At 47.3% G+C, this 26,802-nt stretch overlaps 1 protein-coding gene across 1 annotated transcript in view; it reads left to right on the top strand.

The window, feature by feature from the left end:
- LOC144930230 (scavenger receptor cysteine-rich type 1 protein M130-like) overlaps positions 1–26,802 on the top strand; it is a 72,765-nt gene that overhangs the window by 35,640 nt on the left and 10,323 nt on the right. Inside the window, 7 exon segments of the mRNA XM_078851739.1 lie at positions 1,961–2,275; positions 2,731–3,042; positions 6,626–6,943; positions 19,470–19,784; positions 20,767–21,081; positions 24,037–24,102; positions 25,726–25,863. Coding sequence (XP_078707865.1) covers positions 1,961–2,275; positions 2,731–3,042; positions 6,626–6,943; positions 19,470–19,784; positions 20,767–21,081; positions 24,037–24,102; positions 25,726–25,863 — 1,779 coding nt within the window.

Here is a 26,802-nt window from a genome sequence, read left to right as displayed (position 1 = left end):
CCTCCAGAACCTGGCTTACATGAGGGGGCCAGGTAGGGGGTCAAACCCCCTTAGATAAGCAGGGCTCCCCAGATCCTGGCACACCCATGGGGGCAGGTAGTGTAGCTCAAGCACCACTAAGGGTCAAGGACCCCTAGATCCCAGCTCATGGGGGGGGGGGGGGAGAGAAGTGGGGCTCAGACTCCCACAGTGATGCAAGTCCTCTCCAGAACCTGGCTCATATGGGGGGTGGGGCAGGGCCAGAGATGGGTTGGGGGTCCCCAAATCATGGTACACACACAGAGGAGGGAACTGTGGGGCTGACAGGTGCCCCTGCCCTTATTCACCACCAGTCCTGCATCACTCACCACCACATCCACCTTCCCAGCATCCCACCCCTCCCCTCCACTCCCATTCCCTCAGTCCCCATCCCCTCTGTGATGGGTCCCACCCCTCTCAGGGTGCCATCTGGAACTGGGGTATCACTGAGCCCACCTCACCCCCCAGTCTGGGCTCCCTTTACTCTGTACTGCTGCGACCAGCCTGTCAAGCCCTCTCACAGGCTCCAGCACATATACAGGTAGGGACACACCCAGCTGCAGCTTCACACAGCTGCTGAGATCAGCTCTGCATGGGAAGGCTCAGCTAAAGAACTGCCCAGTTACTCAAGTGCACACCCCTTTCCGGAGGGTAAACCCCAAATTATACTGTCATGCGCTGCACAGAGAACTTTACAGCATAAGCTCATGAAATTTGCCCCCTCCCTGAATGTGGAGGAAGACATGCAACAGCTTTTTGCCCCCAGTTATGAATTCCACACTCTGGTTTTAAACAAAAAACCCCAAATCTATTAACTACAAAATATAGATGTTTAGTTATTATAAGGGATAGCAAACAGATCAAAGCAGATTACCAAGCAAATAAAACAAAAACACAATCTGAGCTAAATATACTAATGAAACTGGTTATAAGTATCAAATTCTCACCCTAAGTGTTGTTTTAGGGTGACAGATTGCAGATTCGTGTAGGCAAACTGCACTTGCTAGCAGCTTGAAACTCCAGATATTCCTTTCACAGGCTAGAAAACCCTCTAGTCTGGGCCCAATGTTTCCCCCTCCCCCTGTCCCGCAGTCCAGTCTTTTATTTCTCAGGTGTTTTCAGCAGTCTTCTTTCTTGGATGGGGAGTCAGAGAAGGATGAAGCCTGATGATGTCACTCCCCTGCCTTAAATGTTTTTTTGTATATGGCGGGAACCCTTTGTCTCCCAGTTTAATTCCCATGCACAGTCAATGGAAAAAAACTCTAGTATTATCACAGAGTCCAGTATCAGGTGACATGGTCCCATCTTTCTCTAGGGTCACAGGAGCCATGAGACAGGGAAGGCTCCCCAGTGGGAGTTTAGTATCTTCCAAGGCCTATAGTACTTTCTAATGGCCCTTTCCAGCCAGTCATCTAGACTGATTGCATTCTGTCTAGTGGGAGTTCCCAGATGTAAACACATTTGTAATAGATCCATAGACCATATGCCTATCATCAGATATGAAAATGATACATGCATACAAATATGATAATCATATTCAGTAAATCATAACCTTTCCAATGATACCTTGCATAAAATACATCTTAGTTATGTCACAATCATAGCATAACCTGTTTCTTCACATGACGTGTGTGTGATATCCTGGGGACAGTCCCTTCAGACTCATGACCAGCCAAAGAAGAGACTGACCCCACCCACAGAGAATCCATCCCAGGTGTGACCCTGACCTTAAAGTGGTACATGACCCCTCACCGAGGGAAGATATTGGCAATAATGCCTGCACTGTAAGAGCTTGATGATCAAGATTGAGCATCCTGATTTAACAAAGTGCCCAGTAAACTGGGAAATAATTATCCCAAGTCACTGGGGCTCCTACATCACATCTTTGTTGACAATTGTGCAAGAGAAATGTTCCTCTGATCTCCCTTCTCCTTCTTCTCAGGGTACGGCGGGTACAGGCTGGCAAATGGCAGCACAGGGTGTTCGGGGAGAGTGGAGCTTCGCCATGGAGGCACCTGGGGAGCCCTCTGTGACTCCCAGTGGGATTTACAGGCTGCTCACACCCTCTGCCAGCAGTTTGACTGTGGATTCGCCCTGTCGATGCCAGCCAGGGAGCTCTTTGGCACAGGAGACGGGCCTGTCTGGAACGGCACGTTTGGCTGTGAGAGGAACGAATCCCGCCTGAGAGACTGTCCTGTTACTGCGCTGGGCACAACTGAGTGTCCCCCTGGGAGTGAAGCCAGCATGATGTGTTCAGGTGAGTAGCTGCAGGGGGAAAGAAAAGGATTGGGGATTGGGGAACATCCTCAGCCAGATCTTCACAGTGTGTCAATCAGCCAAGCTCCATTGGACTCAATGAGGCTATGCCAATTTACACCAGGTGGGGACCTGGCCCAGGATATTGGCCCCTTGTCCGTGCACCAGCCAAGTCTGCTGGAACTGATCCCTTAGTGAAATGCTTGTGGTGCCTTGAGAATGGAATATACCAAGGAAGCCAAATTCTGGTCCCTGGTCCTCCCTTTGCACTAACTGACGTGGATCAAGTATCAGTTTGTGAATGTGCAGGTGTGGAATAGTCCCACAGCCCCCACAGGGTAACTGCCAGCATTGATCACGAGCAACAATCCCTTCCTGTTCCCCACTCTCCTCCCTGCCATGGCCGTTAACACTGATCACTGCGCCACCTCGACACTCACTTTCCCTTGTGCTCAGGGTGCCTGGGCGGCAGGTTAGTGAACGGCACCGAGTGCTCCGGGAGAGTGGAGATCCGACATGGAGACACATGGGGAAGCCTCTGTGCCTCCCACTGGGATTTGCAAGATGCCAACGTCCTCTGCCATCAGCTGAACTGTGGATATGCCATGTCGATCCGGGGAGGAGCCCATTTTGGAGAAGGGAGCGGACCCGTATGGAGTGACGCTTTTCATTGTGAAGGGACTGAATCCTGTCTGTGGGATTGTTTTCGCATGGCCCTGGGCAACCCAGCCTGCTCCCCCAGAGACACAGCCAGGGTTACTTGCTCAGGTAAGTTTAATACAGACGTGTGTATGTCAGTGCAATGTACTTCCCAGATTAGGATCATCATGAGTAGTCCCATTGACTACAGTACTCAAGGTAAGTAGGGGTATCGGAGTGTTGCTCTCTTTGTTTAGGTTCCCCAGATCAGAGACACCTCCAGGTGCAGTGAGGGGTGCCGAGGTGGATCCTAGCATGAGGCTAGAGTGAACCGGAGAGAATGGCTCTGTGCTATAAACCTGGGGTTTGTGATTCACAGATTCCCTCAGTCCCAGCAGGGCTGACTCAGCCCTTCATCAGGTTGAGGTTGGTGTTGCAGAAGCAACCTATACACAGAGATCTCATCCAAGCTGTGGGCCCATTACAATCCCATTTCACTCTCTGGAAAAGTAGGTGTTTGCCGTGGTGTTCCTGGCCAAAATGCTTCCCCCGTTGCCCATCCCGGGTTGTGTGCTGGTGGGCTGCAGCCCTCAGCTGCAGAGCTTGCTTAGTGGGTGTGTATGTTTATAGATCATTAATTCCCCACAACACTTCATAGAAATAGTCATTTCTTTGTGAAAGATCCTGGTTTTCAGGAAAGCGTTCAAATGGCTCCAGAGCTTGGCTCCTGAGCCAGCTGGGAACTTTCACAAAGATCCTGCTCTTAGTGAGAGCAGCTGGCGCTTTGATGAAGATCCTCTTCTCCACTGCAACACAAATACTGCAGGGGTCCTTTTCCCTGCAGGCTTCTCCAAAGATCTTCAAAGGCTTCCCCATGCCACACCAGAGAACTGCAGTAGCTGATAGATGGGAAGTCGTCTGATGGCTATCCATAGTGGCTTTGGCCCAGATTTTTACAGCTGTTTCGCTGTTGCTCCATTCAGCATGGCAATGCCTAACTGGTTTAAGAGCCTACATTTCATTTTCAGTAAGGATTTAGGCACTTATCAGCCTTCATCAGTGAGATCAATAGGAGTCACATCCCTGAGTGACATAACCATGCCAACCTCACCCCCAGTGTAGACAACAACAGAAGAATTCTTTCATTGATCTAGCTACCACCACTTGGAAAGATGGATTATCTACAGCAATAGTAAAACCCCTTCTGTCGCTGAAGGAAGCATCTACACTACAGTGGCATAGCTGCAGTGATGTTCTGTGTCACTGTAGCGCCCATAGTGTAGACATGGCCTTAGTAAAGCATTTAATGCCTACAGAAAACATTGTAAATAGTATTTGGAATACTATGAATAACTTTTAAACAAAAGCTATTTTGACAGTAAATCCACAGGTCCTCCTTATACAGACTTTCCCCCTATTGTTTCTGTTACTACTTCACATGTTCTATACTCCAGCATACACATCCAAACACATTCCCCACTGATCTTCTCTTAGAGATGATTTCTCAGGCTTTGCAGTGTGGTTGTGACATGTCGTGGGTCTTCAGAGCTTGAGAAATGGCAGTACCTCAGCCATTTCAAACACTTCAGAACTCAGTGAGCAACGAAACAATCTGGGGACCTTAGCAGCTAGCAGTGCTCCAGCCCTAGGCTTGGGTTAAGAGTTGACTGGGTCTCTCAGTTGCTGGTGAAACAGAAATCTGTAGCCTGTATTCAAAGTGGTACCAGGATTGGAAGCAGCCTCTACAATATCTGTTCCCTGGATCTCTGTGAGGCTCTCACTCCATGGAGCACTGTCTTCTCCCCATAAGCCCAGCTAAGTCAGGCAAGAATTCACAAATCCTCACCTCACTAAGTGCTGCCCCGTTCTCTCTCTTTAACTGAGACAGAATCCCAGTTTAGAGCAGTCAGCTGATAGCTAAATGTAAATTCCATAGTCTCTGTGGTCTCCACAGCAACAAATACTGCCCCAGCTCTCCCTCTACGTCCATAGACCACACTATGGTGCACCAAACATTATCTCAATGGAGGGCTTCCCTAGCAAATAAAGGACATAGCACTGCTCTATATCCACGGTGGTACAGGGGTTGGGACCAGCCCTCACAGCAGACATCTCTCAGTGCTGCATCTATCAGACACTGAGTCCACAGGGCTGTCTTCGACATGATATATGATATACAATGAGGTCAACATGTGTTGACCCAGCTACATCATTCAGGGGTGTGAAAAATCCACACCCCTGAGTAACATAGTTAATCCAACCTACCCTGCCCCCGACCCCCAGTGTAGACAGCACTAGGTAGACAGAAAAAATCTTCTGTCAAGCTCGCTACCACCTCCCAGGGTGGTGGATGAACTATAGCAATGGGAGAACCCCTCCGGTCGGCATAGGTAGGGTCCACACTAAAGGGCTGCAGCTGTGCCCTTGTAGCCTTTCAAGCGTATAAAAGCCCTTCAACTCCTGTATTTATAACCTTCCCCCCGCCTTGCACTCTAGCTCTGCCCTCAGAGGGTGACCTGCCAGGTGGGTTGCCCATAATGTAACAGAGGCCCAGAGTATCCAGATAAAATCTGTGTCCCCTCCCCACTGCATCTTTTGCTTCCTGTCAAAGAAAAATAAAGTCAAACGCTGCAGTACAAGGAATGTGGGTCACACTGACAAAGATTCTGTGTGGGAAGTAAGGTGAGATTATACTGGGCTGAATTCTTACTAACCCTAAGAGCTCATTTACACCTGCTCAGAGTGTAGGAGCCTTAATGTGAGAATCAGACCATACATAACTTTTATAAAAAACAGAGTAGTTGGATCCCTGTCTTAAGTGCAATATTAATTTCATCTTTAAATATGGAGTCACTACTGTCCTCCGTATGTATATTCTTATAACTGTTTATATATTTAGGAAGATTTGACAGGTTTGCAGATCATATTTTGGGAGCACTTTGGCTCCTTTGAAATGTAAGGTGCCACATACTGTATAAATCTCCATTGCCCAGAGGTCACTCACCTCTCCAAACATCATCTCCAGCCAAGCCAGTAGCTAGAGTTCATGAGAAAGGTAACTCAAGTGTCCACAGTTGCAGACCTGGCCTGGAAAATCCTTGCTGAGTGCAGAAAAGCCTTTATTGTGTTAGCTCCTTATGAGTTTGGAGCTGACGTGGTGATTGCAGGTCACCAATGTACACTGAACAGGGACAAACAGGGCAGGGTTTTCTTTAAAGGAGCCATGTGTCCTGACAGTCTGGGTCTGGGAATTGCAAGAGGGAAGTGGGGCGCTTGGTGCGCTCATTGCAGGCCAATCCCTAGACTCCTGTTGTGAATCACAGCTACCTCACAGCGCTGCCACTATCAGTGTGTTGAGTGATCACTGAGCACTTTTGCACAGACCATTTTGGAAACCAGGGGCCTGATCTGCCAGGTGTTCCTGAGCACTCTCCACTCACATTGACTCCTTAGGGAGGTGAGAGCGCTCCACATCGTGCAAGATCCAATCTCAGAGCTGGGGAATTCTTTCCTTCCATCACCTCCTGCATTTCTGAGTAGACAGACAAATGAAACCCTTGAGAGAGGTTGTTCCCTGTATCACTGCACAGAGGTGAGGGTTACCTCCCACACGGCACAGAAACCTGTGTTTCACATCACATCTGTGTATTATTTCTCATGCAGTACCAACAGGGAGTGTTATTCAGCATATTTTGTGTCTCTGTGAGCCCAGGTCATTCTGAGGCGCTCAGACTGTTGAATGGAGAGAGCCGGTGCGATGGGAGAGTTGAGATTTCCCTCCATGGAGTGTGGAGCAGAGTCCTGGATGACCAGTGGGACATGGACGATGCCAGCGTGGTGTGCAGACAGCTCCAGTGCGGAGACGCTGAGAAAGCTTATAACCCCCCTAAGTCTGAGCGAGGAACGGGCCCCGTGGAGCTGAAAAGTGTCCAATGTGGAGGAAATGAGACTCGTCTGACTCTCTGTGACAGCTCCACGTCTGAGACAGCCCAGGCAGGAATTGCTGAGGACGTTGGTGTTGTTTGCTCAGGTGACTTAGTGTGAAAATCTTATAAATATCCTGTCCTTGTTCAATGGGAACATGACCCACCCCAGGGCCTGCCTCCACCCCACCTTGTGCTGTGATCTCGGCAGTCCTTGAAATGATGTGGATCTGGGACCCATTTATAGTAAAAATATATTATATGCAGAACAAAGCATAGCCATGTTATAGGGTTAATGCACTATAGCAACCTCTCTCTCTCTCTCTCTCTCTTATATTTTTAAGTAATAGAGATGTTCAAAGATTTCATCAAAACTTTTTTCCTGTGAAAAATCTTCACAATAAGATTAAAAATTTTCACACGTCTGTTTTCCTTGAAAATGTTCAGATTTTTGTTGAAAAACTTGGGCTGTCGATTAGCCACAGTTAACTCACATATTTAACTCAAAAAATTAATAGAGATTAAAACAATTAATCATGATTAATCACAGTTTTAATCGCATGGTTAAACAATAGAAACCAATTGAAATTTATTACATATTTTTAGATGTTTTTCTACATTTAAAAATATATTTATTTCAATTACAATACAGAATAGAAAGTATACAGTACTCACTTTATATAAATATTTATATTAAAATATTTGCACTGTAAAAATGATAAACAAAAGAAATAGTATTTTTCAATTCATCTCATCCAAGTACTATAGTGCAGTCTCTTTATCGTCAAACTGCAACTTACAAATGTAGATTTTTTTTTACATAACTGCACTCAAAAACAAAACAATGTAAACTTTAGAGCCTACAAGTCCACTCAGTCCTACTTTTTGTTCAGCCAGTCACTAAGAGAAACAAGTTTGTTTTCATTTACTGGAGATAATGCTGCCTGCTTCTTATTTATAATGTCACCTGAAAGTGAGAACAGGCGTTTGCATGGCACTTTTGTAGACAGCATTGCAAGGTATTTACATGCCAGATACACTAAATATTTATATGCCCCATCATGCTTCAGTCACCATTCCAGAGGACACGCTTCCATACTGATGACGCTCGTTAAAAAATACGGTGTTAATTAAATTTGTGACTGAATTCCTTGGGGGAGAATTGTTTGTCTCCTGGTCTGTTTCACCTGCATTCTGCCATATATTTCATGTTATAGCAGTCTCGGATGATGACCCAACACATGTTGTTTATTTTAAGAACATTTTCACTGCAGATTTGACAAAATGCAAAGAAGGTACCAATATGAGATTTCTGATAAAAGCTCCAGCACTCAACCCAAGGTTTAAGAATCTGAGGTGCCTTCCAAAATCTGAGAGGGACAAAGTGTGGAGCATGCTTTCAGAAGTCTTAAAAGAGTAACACTCTGATGCGGAAACTGCAGAACCCGAAGCACCAAAAAAGAAAATCAACCTTCTGCTGGTGGCATCTGACTCAGATGATGAAAATGAACAAGCGTTGTCCACACTGCTTTGGATTGTTATTGAGCAGAACCTGTCATCAGCTTGGACACATGTCCTCTGGAATAGTGGTTGAAGCATGAAGGAACTTATGACTCTTCAGTGGCTCTGGCACGTAAATATATTGCGATGCCGGCTACAAGAGTGCCAGGCAAATGCCTGTTCTCATTTTCAGATGACTTTGTAAATAAGAAGCTGGCAGCATTATCTCCTGCAAATGTAAACAAACTTGTTTGTCCGAGCGATTGGCTGAACAAGAAGTAGGACTGAGTGGACTTGTAGGCTCTAATGTTTCATATTAGAAACATTATGACAGCTGCAGCAGCACAGGAGCTAGCAAACAGAGCTGTAAACAGGGGAGTTTGAGTGGGAGTTCTGTTGGAGGAGAAGGTATTTGTGTTTGTTTGGCTTTGTATTGGTAGTATTTGTATGTGTAGAGGCTTGTAGGGGCTTTGTGCTGGAAGAGAAGCTGAGCCCTGATTAGGGGGCGGGGCTTCACTGACTAGGGGTCCTATAAAGGTAGCAGCCAGTCAGGCAGCAGCACAGACAGCTGCAGCAGCACAGGAGCTAGCAAACAGAGCTGTAAACAGGGGAGTTTGAGTGGGAGTTCTGTTGGAGGAGAAGGTATTTGTGTTTGTTTGGCTTTGTATTGGTAGTATTTGTATGTGTAGAGGCTTGTAGGGGCTTTGTGCTGGAAGAGAAGCTGAGCCCTGATTAGGGGGCGGGGCTTCACTGACTAGGGGTCCTATAAAGGTAGCAGCCAGTCAGGCAGCAGCACAGACAGCTGCAGCAGCACAGGAGCTAGCAAACAGAGCTGTAAACAGGGGAGTTTGAGTGGGAGTTTGAAAGCGGAGTTTGTCTTGTGGTGCTTGTGTGGGGTTTGGTTTTGCTGTGGGTGGTGGTGTTTTGGTGTGGTTTGTGTTTCCCAGATTAACAGGATTTAGGTGGGAAGGCTATGACAGATTCAGAGGTGGCAGTGGGAGTGACCCATGTAGCAGATGACACAATGAAGATGACTGGATGTGGAAGCTGTGGTATGTACATGATCCTGGAGGGGGCACCTGGTAAGAGTTTTGTCTGCATGAAATGCCGTCTGATAGAGCTGATGGAGGAAAAGATCAGAGGTTTGGAGATGCAGGTGGAAAGTCTGGTAGAGTTTAGGAAGGGGTTTGAGCAGATTATGGAGCAAAGACATGAGGTATCTGAAGGGAAAAGCTCAGACTTGCAGATGGAAGCAGGACTAGGGAATTTTGAGGGGAGACTGGGTGAGGAAAGTGGTCAGTGGAAGCATGTGACTAAAAGAACTAGGCAGAGGAAAAGACGGGCTAGTGAAGGAGAAATAGAGCTTCAGAATAGGTTTGCAGAGTTGGAAAATGAAGAAGGGGCTCAGCAGGTAGTCACTGAAGGTGACAGGGCAAGGAAGAAGAGAAGAGCGGTTAGTCCTATAGGAAAAGGGGAAGAGTTAATGGAGATTACACCAAATATGAGCCCCAGGAGGATACAGGATGGGTTAAAAAGGATTACAAGGGAGAATGGGAATGGAAAAAACTTGCAGCCAGAGGGAACAGGGGATAGACTGGAGAATAGCACTGTCACTAGGAAAAGGCAGGTCTATGTGATTGGGGACTCTTTATTGAGAAGAATAGATCGGCCTGTAACCAGAGCTGATCCAGAAAATAGGAGGGTGTGCTGTCTTCCAGGTGCTAAGATACGGGATGTAGACCTGAGGTTAAAAAGGATTCTAAAGGGAGCGGGAAAGAATCCCCTAATTATCCTTCATGTGGGAACAAATGATACGGCTAGATTCTCACTGGACAGTATTAAGGGAGACTATGTTAGGCTGGGGAGGACGCTTAAGGAAATTGAGGCTCAGGTGATCTTTAGTGGGATTTTGCCTGTTCCTAGAGAAGGGCAACAAAGGTGTGACAAGATTATGACTATCAATAGATGGCTTAGGCAGTGGTGCTATAAGGAGGGCTTTGGGATGTATGGCCATTGGGAGGCATTCATGGATAGAGGACAGTTCTCTCGGGATGGACTTCATCTGAGTAGGGAAGGAAATAGACTTCTAGGATGGAGGCTGGCACAACTGATTAAGAGAGCTTTAAACTAGGAATTTGGGGGAGATGGTTGGGAGATGTCCAGGTAATCTCCACGCCAGAATTTAGCATAGAGTGGAAAGAAAATGAAGTAAGAGTGGATACAGCTGTAGGTAGGAGGAAGGGCAGTGTAGATACAAGTCTAATAGGTTATACTGGTAGTAAAATAACCGTGCCTAATAGGGTACAGAATGTGAGTGAGGCCAAACAGCAAAAATTAAGATGTTTGTACACTAATGCAAGGAGCCTAGGTAACAAAATGGAGGAACTAGAGTTACTGGTGCAGGAAGTGAAACCAGATATTATAGGTATAACAGAGACCTGGTGGAATAGTAGTCATGACTGGGCTACAGGTATTGAAGGGTATGTGCTGTTTAGGAAAGACCGAAATAAAGGTAAAGGTGGTGGAGTAGCACTGTATATCAATGATGAGATAGAATGTAAAGAAATAAGAAGCGATGAAATGGATATGACTGAGTCTGTCTGGGCAATAATTAAATTGGGGAAGAAAACTATTAGAGCCTCCCCTAGGATAGTGCTTGGGGTGTGCTATAGACCACCGGGATCTAATTTGGATATGGATAGAGCCCTTTTTAATGTTTTTAATAAAGTAAATACTAATGGAAACTGTGTGATCATGGGAGACTTTAACTTCCCAGATATAGACTGGAGGATGAGTGCTAGTAATAATAATAGGGCTCAGATTTTCCTAGATGCGATAGCTGATGGATTCCTTCAACAAGTAGTTGCTGAACCGACTAGAGGGGATGCCATTTTAGATCTGGTCTTGGCGAGTAATGAGGATCTCATAGAGGAAATGGTTGTAGGGGATAATCTTGGCTCAAGTGATCATGAGCTAATTCAGTTCAAACTGAATGGAAGGATTAACAAAAATAAATCTGCAACTAGGGTTTTTGATTTCAAAAGGGCTGACTTTCAAAAATTAAGGAAATTAGTTAGGGAAGTGGATTGGAATGAAGAATTTATGGGTTTAAAGGTAGAGGAGGCCTGGGATTATTTTAAATTAAAGCTGCAGAAGCTATCGGAAGCCTGCATCCCAAGAAAGGGGAAAAAATTCATAGGCAGGAGTTGTAGACCAAGCTGGATGAGCAAGCATCTTAGAGAGGTAATTAAGAAAAAGCAGAAAGCATATAGGGAGTGGAAGAAGGGAGGGATCAGTAAGGAAAGCTACCTTATTGAGGTCAGAATATGTAGGGATAAAGTGAGACAGGCTAAAAGTCAAGTAGAGTTGGACCTTGCAAAGGGAATTAAAACCAATAGTAAAAGGTTCTATAGTCATATAAATAGGAAAAAAACAAAGAAAGAAGAAGTGGGACCGCTAAAAACTGAGGATGGAGTGGAGGTCAAGGATAATCTAGGCATGGCCCAATATCTAAACAAATACTTTGCCTCAGTCTTTAATAAGACTAAAGAGGATCTTAGGGATAATGGTAGCATGATAAATGGGAATGAGGATATGGAGGTAGACATCACCATATCTGAGGTAGAAGCGAAACTCAAACAGCTTAATGGGGCTAAATCGGGGGGCCCAGATAATCTTCATCCAAGAATATTAAAAGAATTGGCACACGAAATTGCAAGCCCATTAGCAAGAATTTTTAATGAATCTGTAAATTCAGGGGTTGTACCATATGATTGGAGAATTGCTAACATAGTTCCTATTTTTAAGAAAGGGAAAAAAAGTGATCCAAGTAATTATAGGCCTGTTAGTTTGACATCTGTAGTATGCAAGGTCTTGGAAAAAATTTTGAAGGAGAAGGTAGTTAAGGACATTGAAGTCAATGGTAAATGGGACAAAATACAACATGGTTTTACAAAAGGTAGATCGTGCCAAACCAACCTGATTTCCTTCTTTGAGAGAGTAACAGATTTTTTAGATAAAGGAAACGCAGTGGATCTAATTTATTTAGATTTTAGTAAGGCGTTTGATACTGTGCCACATGGGGAATTATTAGTTAAATTGGATAAGATGGGCATCAATAGGAAAATTGAAAGGTGGATAGGGAATTGGTTAAAGGGGAGACTACAACGGGTCCTACTGAAAGGTGAACTGTCAAGTTGGAGGGAGGTTACCAGTGGAGTTCCTCAAGGATCAGTTTTGGGACCAATCTTATTTAATCTTTTTATTACTGACCTGGGCACAAAAAGTGGGAGTGTGCTAATAAAGTTTGCAGATGATACAAAGCTGGGAGGTATTGCTAATTTAGAGAAGGACAGGGATACCCTACAGGAGGATCTGGATGACCTTGTAAACTGGAGTAATAGGAATAGGATGAAATTTAATAGTGAGAAGTGTAAGGTCATGCATTTAGGGATTAATAACAAGAATTTTAGTTATAAGCTAGGGACGCATCAACTAGAAGTAACGGAGGAGGAAAAGGACCTTGGAGTATTGGTTGATCATAGGTTGACTATGAGCTGCCAATGTGATATGGCTGTGAAAAAAGCTAATGTCGTCTTGGGATGCATCAGGAGAGGTATTTCCAGTAGGGATAAGGAGGTTTTAGTACCGTTATATAAGGCACTGGTGAGACCTCACCTGGAATACTGTGTGCAGTTCTGGTCTCCCATGTTTAAGAAGGATGAATTCAAACTGGAACAGGTACAGAGAAGGGCTACGAGGATGATCCGAGGAATGGAAAACTTGTCTTATGAAAGGAGACTCAGGGAGCTTGGCTTGTTTAGCCTAACTAAAAGAAGGTTGAGGGGAGATATGATTGCTCTCTATAAATATATCAGAGGGATAAATACCAGAGAGGGAGAGGAATTATTTAAACTCAATACCAATGTGGACACAAGAACAAATGGATATAAACTGGCCACTAGGAAATTTAGATTAGAAATTAGACGAAGGTTTCTAACCATCAGAGGAGTGAAGTTTTGGAATAGCCTTCCGAGGGAAGTAGTGGGGGCAAAAGATCTATCTTGCTTTAAGATTAAACTCGATAAGTTTATGGAGGAGATGGTATGATGGGATAACATGGTTTTGGTAATTAAATATTCATGGTAAATAGGCCCAATGGCCTGTGATGGGTTTTTAGATGGGGTAAGATCCAAGTTACCCGGGAAAGAATTTTCTGTAGTATCTGGCTGATGAATCTTGCCCATATGCTCAGGGTTTAGCTGATCGCCATATTTGGGGTCGGGAAGGAATTTTCCTCCAGGGCAGATTGGAAGGCCCTGGAGGTTTTTCGCCTTCCTCTGTAGCATGGGGCACGGGTCACTTGCTGGAGGATTCTCTGCTCCTTGAGGTCTTCAAACTACAATTTGAGGACTTCAATAGCACAGATATAGGTGTGAGGTCTTTTTTAGGAGTGGTGGGTGAAATTCTGTGGCCTGCATTGTGCAGGAGGTCAGACTAGATGATCATAATGGTCCCTTCTGACCTAAATATCTATGAATCTATGAATCTATATTGTTTTATTTTTGAATGCAGGGTTTTTTTGTACATAAATCTACATTTGTAAGTTCAACTATCATAATAAAGAGATTGCACTTCAGTACTTGTATTAAGTGAATTGAAAAAATCATTTATTTTGGTTTTTACAGTTCAGATATTTGGAATAAAAAATAAATATAAAGTGAGCACTGTAAACTTTCTATTCTGTGCTGTAATTGAAATCAATATATTTGAAAATGTAGAAAACATCCAAAATATTTAAATAAATGGTATTCTATTGTTGTTTAACAGAATGATTAATCCCAATTAATTTTTTTAATCACTTGACAGCACTATGGAAAACGCAAATTTATTTACGGAACATGAAAAGTATTCACGGCCATTCATATTTGTGGGGAAAAGGATGACTTTCCAAGCAGCTCTAGTGTATGTAGTGGCTTCTTTATTTTAAAGTCTTAAAAAACCTGCTGTCTTGACTCAGAAAACAATAGTAAGAAAAGGAAGTCATATGCAACCTGTTTTGACCAAGGCTGCCATGGATAGTGGCTCTGGGCTAGATCCCCAAAGGGACTTGGGTGTTGCAAGGGCTGACTCCTAGGTGCCTTGCCATCAAATGGGATCCTCAGCCATGAGTCACGCACCCAGCTCCACGTACAATGCATGGGGAGAGTTAGGCACCAGAAGCCAGAAAGCTGAATAGGGAACCACCTAAATTTGTCAGCAGTGAAATGCCAAGGAAGGGAGTAGGGCCTAGATATACAAAGTTATTTGGATGCCAAACTGCCATTGATCTATGCCTCAGGCCCCTGACATACAGTCAGAGGTAGGCACCTATCTCTGCTCAGGAATCTTAGTCATGAACCCACTCCTGGAGCTAGGCACATAAGCCAGGTCAGCTCTCTCATCTCCCCATTTTACACATGACCCAGTGGTTAAAGCACTCAACTGGGAGGTGGGAAATGCACATTCAATCCCTGCTCTGCCTGATTTGGAGCAGGGACATGAACACAGGGGAGTGCCCTAGTCACTATAGACTATGCTGGGGTGGGTCTCTCCTGCTGGAAATGTTCCACTTTGTACAAATAATCAGTCACTGAATAAAAAAAAAAGCTAGAGATTGATTCTAGCTGGTGGCTCGGGCACTCGCCTGGGATGTGGGAGGGTCAAGTCCCTGCTTCAATAAATATGTAATGATTTATTTATTAAGAGGCAGTTCGGGATCTATGTACCTTTGTGGAACTAACTCTCTGTCACTTAGGAAACACATCAAAGTTGCTGTTATAATGTGACCTTGTTAAGTCCTAATCTATAACTGTGCAATTTTTCTTCATTTAAAGGAAAAGAAGGAAAAAGGAAACCTTGATGAGATTTTTTTTTCATTGTTCTTGGTTGTACATGACTATTGTACAAGATAATTCTGTTGTTCTTTTTGCTGGTATATGATTAACATTAAGGTTCCACAGTAAAGGTAAACAAGTAACATATTTTAACTATGTCCCTATATCATGCACTGTATGTTACTGCACTGATATTTTTCATGCCCATTCCAACTGCAGGGTAACTACAGCACATTAAGGGCTTTTTTCCATTCTCACTGTGTCAGTGGGAGATTCACCGTTGATTTCAGCAGGGTAGAATTAGGCCCTAAGCATCTGGGACTTGATTGGAGACACATGGAGCCCATTTGCCCATCTTCCCCTTTATCTGTAAAATAAATTGGTACCACTTTTCTCTAATGTTCTGGTACCGCCTGTCATGCTGTCTGGAGTGGCTCACCACTGTAAGAGACTATTTCAGGGCAGACTAAAAAAATAAGGGCAGATACCCCAAACTGGTGGTGTGTTCTTTCATTAGATTTCACCAAGTCAGTGACAAACAAACTCCAGGATCACTATTCAAGTCTCACTATGGAGTCACAGACCGCCTCTCCAGCCTAACCTGCCACCCAGACAAACTGAAAGTTGTGATAAAATGTCACTTAATCCTAACATCACACCACACCAAGTTTCTCCCAGTCCCAAGGGACCAGTCAGTCACCCCAGAACTTCCTCCAAAGATAACGCTGGCAGCCAGTTCTATAGTACATAACTAAAGGTTTATTAGCTAAGAAGAAAGAATGAGGGTTATTGAGAGGCTATAGCAGGTAAAATATAACAACAGGTAAATCAGTTTGTAACTCCGAATGGTGGCAGTGATGTAATAAACTGTCAGTTTCCCCAAAGTCTTTTACAGGGTGTCATGATTTAACTGGGAATTGGTCCTGCTTTGAGCACGGGGTTGGACTAGATGACCTTCTGGGGTCCCTTCCAACCCTGATATTCTATGAGGTACTCCACTCACTGCCGGTCTGGCATCTCTTCCTGGTCACTCTGGGGATTAGCTGTCGAGGCCAACGCCCATCCACAGTTTGCACACCATCACTCTCACTCTGGTCTGCAGCGCCTCTTGCTCCAGGACCCGCAGCATCCTCTTTGTCACTTAGCCCTCCAGCTAGGTCACTCAGTGTTCCCCTTGACGGGATTCAGTCCATCAACAGTCCTAGGCTGTCTTCCCATTCACTGCCCTGGTGCCACTCCCTCAGTGGCTGATAGGGGAACCCAGGCCTGCCCTCTTCTCTGGGATCCAGTCCAGAGACAGCTCAGCAGTTCTGGGCTTCCTCCCTCTGCCCACACTGCTCCTTCCCTGGACTGATTTAGTTGGGGTTGGTCCTGCTTTGAGCAGGGCGTTGGACTAGATGGCCTCCAACCCTAATCTTCTATGATTCTATGGCTGCTTCCTATACTCTGGTTCCCCTCCTCACTCTGGGTGTGCCAGCCCCAAGAATCCTCCTCCCAGGGAATAACTACAGACTATCTCCCTGCAGCCCCCAAACACTCCTCCCAGGGCATGACCGCTGTCTACCTTACTGCAGTCATTCCCAACAGCCCCAACCCAGAGCCACCTTCCTGGCTTTATAGGTCCCACCTGTTCCTGAACAGGTGAGACTCTCTCTAACCAGCTGATTCCGGCCTAAAACTCCACCATTTGCAGCATAATTAGCTGACTGGGCCCACCTGGCCCAACCCAGCTCTTACAGGGCTAGTGTGGGGAGCTCACCCCATCACACAGGGCTACCCAGAATAACCCTGGGGATCTCTGTCTTCTCATTCAGTTCATAGAATCATAGAATATCAGGGTTGGAAGGGACCTCAGGAGGTCATCTAGTCCAACCCCCTGCTCAAAGCAGGACCGATCCCCAATTAAATCATCCCAGCCAGGGCTTTGTCAAGCCTGACCTTAAAAACTTCTAAGGAAGGAGATTCTACCACCTCCCTAGGTAACGCATTCCAGGGTTTCACCACCCTCCTAGTGAAAAAGTTTTTCCTAATATCCAACCTAAACCTCCCCCACTGTAACTTAAGACCATTACTCTTTGTCCTGTCATCTTCTACCACTGAGAATAGTCTAGAACCATCCTCTTTGGAACCACCTCTCAGGTAGTTGAAAGCAGCTATCAAATCCCCCCTCATTCTTCTCTTCCGCAGACTAAACAAGCCCAGTTCTCTCAGCCTCTCCTCATAAGTCATGTGTTCCAGACCCTTAATCATTTTTGTTGCCCTTCGCTGGACTCTCTCTAATTTTTCCACATCCTTCTTGTAGTGTGGGGCCCAAAACTGGACACAGTACTCCAGATGAGGCCTCACCAATGTTGAATAGAGGGGAACGATCACGTTCCTCTATCTGCTGGCTATGCCCCTACTTATACAGTCCAAAATGCCATTGGCCTTCTTGGCAACAAGGGCACACTGTTGACTCATATCCAGCTTCTCGTCCACTGTCACCCCTAGGTCCTTTTCCGCAGAACTGCTGCCTAGCCATTCGGGCCCTAGTCTGTAGTCTGTAGCATTGGATTCTTCCGTCCTAAGTGCAGAACCCTGCACTTATCCTTGTTGAGCCTCATCAGATTTCTTTTGGCCCAATTCTCCAATTTGTCTAGATCCCTCTGTATCCTAAGTTCTTTTTCTCTGTTAGAATCCAAACAGTCCAGAGATACGGGATCTTTCTTTGAATCCATATTTATATCTTCTTCTCAAATAAGAACATAAGAAAACAAGCTCACAGAAAGCAAGCTCACAATCTACCCCTGTGGGCTTTTCCTTTGATCCTACTGGGATCCGGGAAGTGGGCGGGCTTAAAGGATCCCCTCCCAGCCTAAGAGGGGGATCCACAGGACCTGGACACCAAATAAATCTGGGGGACAACTAATGAAATTAAAAGGACAGGAGTGTGGTCAAAGGGTCAAACGAAGGAAACCGGACAGGGACACCAAGCAGAGAACCCCGGACAGCGCCCACTGCTTGTCAAAGGCATCAAGGGAGTCAGTGGATGCCGCCCAGAGGAACTCTGTCCGGAGGCGTGAACGGACCGAGGATCGGAAATAGGCCCCACAGTCACAGGAGACTCCATCAGCCAACCTCCTCACTCTGGCTTTATAGATGGCCATTTTAGCTAGGGCTAGAAGAAGGTTGACCAGGAGATCCTGTGACTTTGTGGGGTCGCAGATAGGGAGTGCATAAATAAGAAAGTGAGGGGAAAAGTGCAGCCAAAAACGTAATGAAATATTGGTGAGGAGCCGGAATAGGGGCTGCAGCCTGGCACACTCCAAATATATGTGTGCCAGGGTTTCCCTCATGTCGTAAAAGGGGCAGGTATAGGGGTGAACCGCACCAAGTACATGCCCGTGCTCACGGCTCTGTGAAGGAGCCGCCAACTGATATCCTGGGCGGGCCTCAGGACCAAGGTGGAATATAGGCTGGCCCACCGGGGCTTTTTCTTTGATGACAGGGAGTGAGAAATGCACTTAGATTTTTGACCTCAAACCTTCTTCATAATGGCTATTTCCTTTGAAATTAGCATTTTCTGTTAAAGTCCTTAAATCCTCCGCATTTCACAAAATGTATTTGATGTGTTATTTAGCTACACGTATATTTATCATGTAAATGTTTGGCATTACATTATGACAGCAATAGACACGCAAAAACAATACCCATAACATTCCACTGGTTTTCATAAAGTTTAAACATCTGAATACACACGTATACATCTAACCATTACTTTAATCTACACAAGTGAACTGATCTAACTACACTCTAGCATGACCTGGTCAGCCAGTGTCACCCCCTCCCCATTCTGTAACAACTGAAAATAATATTTGGTTCTGGGTAAATTAATTGCCTAATAATTCCCTGAACACCTTGATGCTTATCCTTTAAGAGTTGTTTGAGAATATTCAAGATTTTGAGTAAGGGCTGTTTCCGCTAACCCTTAGTCTCACAAATAGTTCTGACCCATGTGACGAGTCCCTTAAGGATTACTCCGATGAATAAGGAATTCAGAATTAGGCCCTTACACTCACATGCTGTTTATCAATAGTGCTCTGTAAGAAGTATTCCTCATTTCCTTATTCAGCTTTTCTCCTTTTCTGTCTTTCTTGTTAAAGACAGATTTTAAAAAGCATTTCAATATCTCAGCCATTGTAGCATCATCATTGATTTGCATGGAAGCTATTTAATAATCATCATATTGCATATTAACAGCTGGGATCTATCCCTGCAGGAAGCAGGCGGATCAGACTGGTGAATGGGGCAGGTCGCTGTGCTGGGAGAGTGGAGATTTATTATAATGGCAGCTGGGGGACAGTCTGTGATGATTTCTGGGATCTGTCAGAGTCTGATGTCGTTTGCAAACAACTGGGATGTGGACGCGCCATCAACGCAACTGCCTCTGCTCATTACGGGGAAGGATCCGGGCAGATCTGGCTGGACGATGTGAACTGCTCTGGAAATGAATCCAATCTTTGGGACTGTCCTTCCAGGGGCTGGGGCCAGCACAACTGCAGACACAAAGAGGACGCGGGAGTTCTCTGCTCAGGTCTGGTCCGGGAATGCTCACGTGAGCCTGGTTACCAGGGGATTTAATGGAGGGGACAGACATTTGAGGAGAGCAGTGAGAAGGATAGAGCCTCTCCCTTACTGTCTTTTCTATAGGGTGTCCATACAGCACGTTTTGGCCAGGACACTCTCTTTTTTAAGCCTGCTCTGGCCGTCCCGACTGTTTTGGCAAAAATGGACATTTCTCTCGTTTCCTCTTGCCAACGGATCACGAGTTGGGAAGAGCAAATTGGACACATACACAGTTTTGCCAAAAAAGTGGGATGCACCCACTAGCGGAGTGCGGAGGAACATGTGGGGGGAGGGGGGACAGTGGTAAAGCTAGCCCAACCCGGGAGGACAGCAGGGGTCTTCGGCCGCTGTGTGTGCAGGATGGAAGAATGGGGCCTCGCACTGACTCCGCACGGGTGGGTGGCAGGGGGGCTCAGGCTGGCCCACGTGCTGAGGGGAAAGAGGAACCTCAGGCTGTCCCTGTGTAGGTGGGAGGTAGGGTAGGCTCAGGCTGGCCCCACCTGTGTGGGGGAGAGGAAGGGAGGTTTTGGGGTTGGGTACCCCGTGGGGTGTTCGGTTTTCCCTTTGAGAAAATATGGTCACTCTACTCTTCTACCTACCAACTGGGGTCATGATTAGAAAGTCACCATTTCCCATCGATTCCCACCCAGAAGTATTGGAGATATCGCAGCATTTCTCTAGTGTTGGCAGGGCAGTCACTGCTGTATTGCAGGTGTCTGTGTGTGTAACTGCTGGGAACTGGTGACTTTTCAGAGGTGACCATTGTATTTCTAATAGTCCCATGGTGTCCAGGAGAGTCTCTCATTCTTAGAGTGATTCTCTCTGCACTTGCTCCTGCAGAATGATGTGACTATACTTTTGGGTTGAGCAATGGCTGGGATTTCACTCTTCATCACAGTTCATTTCAGAATCAGACGATTTAAATTCCCTTTTTGTGCACTTCCTTCTAGAATTCACGGATTTGAGGCTGGTGAGCGACCGTGATTGTGCTGGGCGGCTGGAAGTTTTCTACAATGGGACGTGGGGCAGTGTTTGCTCCAATCAGATGTCTGGAGTCACCCCAGCAATTGTCTGCAAACAGCTGAACTGTGGGGATGGAGGGCAGGTTGCAAGAGACTTGGCATATGGAGCAGGTTCTGGTCCCACATGGCTGGACCATGTTGCATGCAGTGAGCAGCACAGGTCCCTTTGGCAGTGCCCATCAGGCATATGGAAACAGCACTCCTGTGATAACCGAGCAGAAGAGACCCATATTTCCTGCAGTGGTAATTCTGAAACTGTCTGTGCACACACCCACTCCATCTTTTACTCATTGAAAGGCTGTGATAGAAATTTTGAATGTATTTACTTTTCAGTAGAGACAGTTTTACATTCACAGTAGTGACAGACATATTTTCATTGTCAATTCTCAATACAGCACCTGGAAAACAAAATGGGAGTTATTCATACAAGCTGTGTGTTACACGGTGCAATCACCTAGTGAGAGCCTACAAATGCCCGTAGGCACGGGAACTTGGGGTGCAAAGGGTTAATCAGTTTGTGTGGGGTCCCGGCTGCCGGCCCCACGCTCCACTGCTGGTCCCAGACACGGGGTCCCGCTGCTAGCCCCGCAAGGTGTGGTCCCAGCCTGAGTCACCTTACCCCGATCCACAGCCCAGTCCTGGCCTCAACTCGGGGGAGAGGGAGCAGAGACAGGGTAAGAAGGGGCAAGGTAAAAAGTTTGGGAACCACTGACTTTCAGCACCCCAACTATAAAAATTGTTCCAGCACCACTGCAAATGCCTCCCATTAGCGAGCATCATTTGGGAATCTCTGTGGCTGTACTTTTGGGATGAACAATCAGAGATGGGCCCAAGGTCAGTGACTAGGACGTGAGTCGTCATGTTGAGTGGTTGGAGCAGGAGTCATATCCAATGGTTAGAGCAGATAGCCAGAAATTGGAGCCAAGGGTCAGAGCCAGAGGCAGAAATCAGAGCTCAGGGTCAGGACCAGGTTACCAGGAGCAAGGCAAGGGGTAAGTCTGGAGTAAAGGTAAAAGCAAGACTGAACAAGACAGGAAAGTGAGATATCTTAGGTGTGGGAAATGCTCTGAGCAGTTGCTGAATGCTGGTGTGGCTGCTGGACTGCTGACCTATCAGGCAGTATGACCAGTCAGGCAGCCTAATACAGTCCTGCTGCTCTCATTAAGTTGCCTAGAGACTAGCTCCGCTGCAGCCCCTGCTTCCTGACACCCAGGCTGTGAAATCTGGGTCAGGATCAGAATTCCCAAAAAGTGGGTTTGTGCATGTAGGTGAGTCTGTTTCAGATCTAAAGTCCCATTTAGTCCTTGTAACCAGGGCACTGACTCACCAGCGGCGCCTGCTGCTGGTTGTCCTTGGGATTTAGCGTTCCAGCCGCCAGAGCGCCCTCTTCAGGCCAGTGTCTCACCTTGCTGCTGGCTCCCGTTTCCCTCCCAGGACCTTGGAGCCCCTTTCACTGGGTGCTGCCCCCTGGCAGTACCCCACAGTTCTGGGTCTCCCCATCCCAGGGGAACCCCCGCACCCACTATCCCTACCTCACCTCAGTCATAGGCTCCTGCTAGTCACCAGCTAGTTCCTGCTCCCTGGGGCAGACTGCAGGATGAGCCACTCATCACCAGCAAGTTTGGGTTTGGACCAGCTGCCTCTGCCTACTCGTGGCTGCCCCTGCAACCCCTGTACCTAATAGAGCTTATCAGGCTCGCAGTCTGGGGCTTTCCTAGGCTGGAGCTCCCCGGCTCCCTTGGCCTTTCCCCAGGCCTGCTCCAAACTAGGTCCTCTATTCAGGTCTCTACAGCCAGGTCTCTCCATCTCAGAGCAAGAGAGTGGTCAACCTTGGCTTCTGGCTCACAGCCTTTATAGAGCCAGCTGGGTCCTGATTGGGGCGTGGCCCCCAGCTGCCACCACTTCCCCCAGTCAGCTGGGGTTTTACTTCCTTCCCCAGCGCCAGCCCTCTGCAGGGCTTTTCCAACACTTTCAGGGCTGGACTGGGTGCCCACTTCCCATAACCCAATAGGTACAGTCCTCAATTCTAATACCACCATTTATTGTCTCTGGATCCTCACAATAATGTGGGTGTGTTTCAGCTGACAGATCTGTTTACCTTCAAACAGGGCCAAGAGCAGCTGTACACAGGGTGGATGGAACAGACTCAGATACCCACAAATGCGCACACACCAGCAGCGAGCTGAATAAAGATTTCAACATCCAGAGAATCCACTGAGGAACGAATCCATTAGCTATGAAACAAAATAGATTTTAGATTTAAGTTTATAAAATTGCTGAAATTTAGGGGTTTAATACACAGATAAGCCCTACTCTCTCCTACATCATACACTCTTCTCGGTCCGTTCACTTAATCATTTTCTCTGCATAGGAGAAAGAGAGAAACCACCCCAGACCCTGTTTGCCGACTGCCCGAACTCGACAAGCTGCACAGGTATTTCTGCTTCTCACTGTCTCACTCTTGGTCCCGAAGGACTTTCCCAGCTGTCCCAGTAACATGTGAGGTTTCTGCATTTCCAGATCAGGAGAAGTTACGCGTCGTGGGAGGAGAGGACAGATGCTCGGGGAGAGTGGAGGTTTGGTACCGTGGCTTCTGGGGAACAGTTTGTGATGACTCCTGGGATATGGCGGATGCTAACGTTGTGTGTAAACAACTGGGCTGTGGATCTGCTGTACCAGTCCCAGGCGAGGCTGCATTTGGTGAGGGGACTGGTCCCATCTGGGTGGAGACGTTGAATTGCAGAGGGACAGAGTCATCTCTCTGGGACTGTCCTGCCAAGCCCTGGGGTGAGAGCAACTGTGGTCACAAGGAAGATGTTGCAGTGAATTGCTCAGGTGAGTGACAGGAGATGTTTCTGCTACATGCTGTAATTTTCTGGAAAGAGGATGGGTCCAAGTACCCGCCCACCCTTGGTCACAGGCCAGGCCCTCCCATCTCCTGTTTGCAGAAGCATCATGGATGCTGTGGGGTGGAAGCTTTGTGGGGCCATATTGGCTCAGACATCAGCCCACATAACCCCTGCGTCCATCACAGACCCCAGTGTGCTGGTTTGTTACTAGTCAGCCTAGGGGGACGTGGGCCCTAAATCACTAACAGACAGACCCTGTGCTGCTCTGAGGGAGTTTGTAGAAGTGATGTCTGGAGATCTGAGGGGGACGCTACCCAGTGACAAACACATCACCTCCCCCTCGCTCCAGACTCCAACTCTCCTCCCTTTCCCCTTGCAGGTGTGACAGAGACGACAGCATCACTGAGTAGAACAGGTAAAACATCCCCCGCTCCCATCAAGAGTTAAAATTTACCGGGTGCTGGGTCACGAGGATGAGCTGCAAGCTGTAGCCCAAGGACAGGAGCTCCTTGCCATGAGTAAGCAGGGGGATGGTCCCGCTGTTGTGGGGAACTTTCCTGGCTTATACACTACCCCAGTGAAATGGGCTAGCGAAGGGATCTGAGTCCTCGCTCCCTCTTCCTTTACCCAGAGGCCTGCCTGACATCAAGGGCTCCCCTTCCACGCTCCTGTCTGGCAGAGTCCTCGTAACCCCGACAGGGCTGGGCCCAGGATTCCTGGGGGGTCGACCCCCAACCCTGTCGTAGTCACTTAGGGCAGGGGCTAAGGTGTCCCCACTCCCAGATGCTCTCTCTGCACTGGATGCTTCCCTGACCCACTGATCATTACATGCAGTTCAAAGGAAATACAGTGTATTAAACAGCAATCGATTTTAAAAAATAAGAAAAAAGTGGGAAAGGTTAAAGGAAAACACGTCACCCTGCACTGTGGCACGGGGACGTCACAACCAGCGTCTCTGGACCGTAAGGGAAGTTGAGTCTGTTCCTCACATGTCCCAGGCCTCCTGCCCAGGCCCTGGCTGTGCTGCAGGGATACTGCGGGTCGGACACTTGCTCTGGGGGTGGTCACACGCCTTCAGGCTGAACGAGGCAGGACCCTTCTTCCCAGCATCGCCCCCGCCCAGTCGGGGTTACGATCCCCCTCCAAGTCTGGCCTGCCAGGCCTCTTGGCTGGGGGCGTCTCCCTGCTCTGGGCCCGCTGCCCAGGGTCCCCCTCCCTCTCCTCAGCTCCTCACCGCACCTGGCTTCAGACTGCTCCAGCCCCAGCCCCAGGCCCAGCTCCTGCTCCTGCTCCCCTCTGCCTCAGCGCTGCTGCTGCTCTGCCTCCAGCTCTCTGGGCTGCTTTTTCCGGCCCCTCCGGATCTGGTTGCTGCAGCTCTGCTCCCAGCACAGGTCTCCTGTGACTCTGCTCCCAGCACTGACCTGCTCCCCCGGGCTGCTGCTCTGGTTCTCTCTGGATCTGGCGCGGCTCTGCTCCGCAGCTCAGTCAGGCCCCTGCTCTCTCCGCAGCTCGGCCCCACTCTGTCTGACCCAGGCAATCCAGCTCACAGGGAGGACAGGACCCACCTTGTCCTCCTGACTCCCTGATTAGCCTGCCCGCCCTGTCAGTCAGGCTGACTTGGGGCACTGGCCTCTCCCCATTGTTCCTGGGGACTGTCAGTCTCAGGGTCCTGCTTTCCTATCAACCCTTCCCCTTCCTTCTGGTCCTGGGAGCTAGCCAACCGAAACACCCCCACCGAGTTTTAGTAAGGGGCCAACAGTCCCCTTACACATGGCCTGTGAAATCTAGGGGCGAATGACACCTGGGTGGGAGCTGCAGGCTGTGCTGAGCCAGAGAATTCCTGTCTGCTGGCTCCAGCTGTCAGGGCAGGGCCCATGATTTAAACTGCAGCCTGTGAGCTGCCCCCATGGCACACAGACTGTGTCCCAGCTCCTTACCCTGCTGTCCTGGGCACTGCAATGAGTGACTGGGGAGATCCCTGGGCTCCCCGGACTCTCACAGGATAATCCCTCCCTCTTCCATGTTCATTTCCATCCAGCTCCCCCGCGCCGCCCTCCGACCGACAGTGGAAGAATCTCGGTGCCCGTGGTCATCTGCATTGTCCTGGGAGCCCTGCTCTGCCTGGTCTTAATCATCCTGGGGGCGCAGGTGCGAAGTGCCAGGGCAGAGCGCAGAGGTGGGTCCTGCTTGGTGTCACTGTGTGAAATGCCTCTGAAATAGCAGGCGGAGCTGTGCCTAAGGGGCGTGGGGCGTTGGCAGTGTAGTGGAAGGTTAAATTGTATTATACTGTTCAGCCACGAAGTGGTGTTGCATGTAACAACTTACATTCGCTAACCTCAGCCATGCCTGGCAGAGCATTAAGGGATCTTATTGTGAACACATCTGTTGAGTATCTCTCCGGAAAGGAAGCTCTGTAGCCAGCCCATGTCTGGTACAGAAGCCTGACCTGCTTATAGCAGCCTTGCCACCTACCATGTCCAAGGTGTATGTGACATGGTGCCCCAAGTTAAGCAGTGCCAGAGGAGAAGAAAAACAGAAGGAAGAGAGCAACAGAAGTTGCAGACAGAAGGAGGAGCAATGAAGGATGCAGACAGGGGAAAAAAAAGCAACACAGGTTGCAGGATTTCATCAACATCTCCCTCTTCATTGACCAGAGAACTTCAGCTTTGACAAACCTTCACAACTGACAGACTAGAAGCAGCATTTTGCAAGATTTCAGATTGCTACAAAACCCCATAAGAAACTGAAGCTATACAGGTATGGTGATTACTTTGTGCTATTTGGAAGCAAGCAGAGCATTTCTTTCAATCCTTTGATTTTCCTGAAGACAGGCACAAAGATGACTATGAAAGGGTTCTGGCTTTGTTTGATGCGTCCTTTATACACTGGAACCTCAAAGTTACAGAACTGACCAGTGAACCACAGACCTCATTTGGAACTGGACGTATGCAACCAGGCAGCACCAGACACCAAAAAAAAAAAAAAAAAAGAAAGAAAGAAAATACAGTACAGAAGTGTCTTAAATGTAAATAACTAAAAAAATGAAAGGGAAAGGTTGAAAAAAGATTTGACAAGGTAAAGAAACTGTTTCTGTGTTTGTTTCATTTAAATTAAG

This window comes from Lepidochelys kempii, chromosome 1 (genome assembly GCF_965140285.1).
Source record: "Lepidochelys kempii isolate rLepKem1 chromosome 1, rLepKem1.hap1, whole genome shotgun sequence".
Classification (NCBI taxonomy): domain Eukaryota; kingdom Metazoa; phylum Chordata; order Testudines; family Cheloniidae; genus Lepidochelys; species Lepidochelys kempii.
The sequence above is the reverse complement of the archived record's forward strand: the minus strand, read 5'-3'. Positions and strand labels throughout refer to the sequence as shown.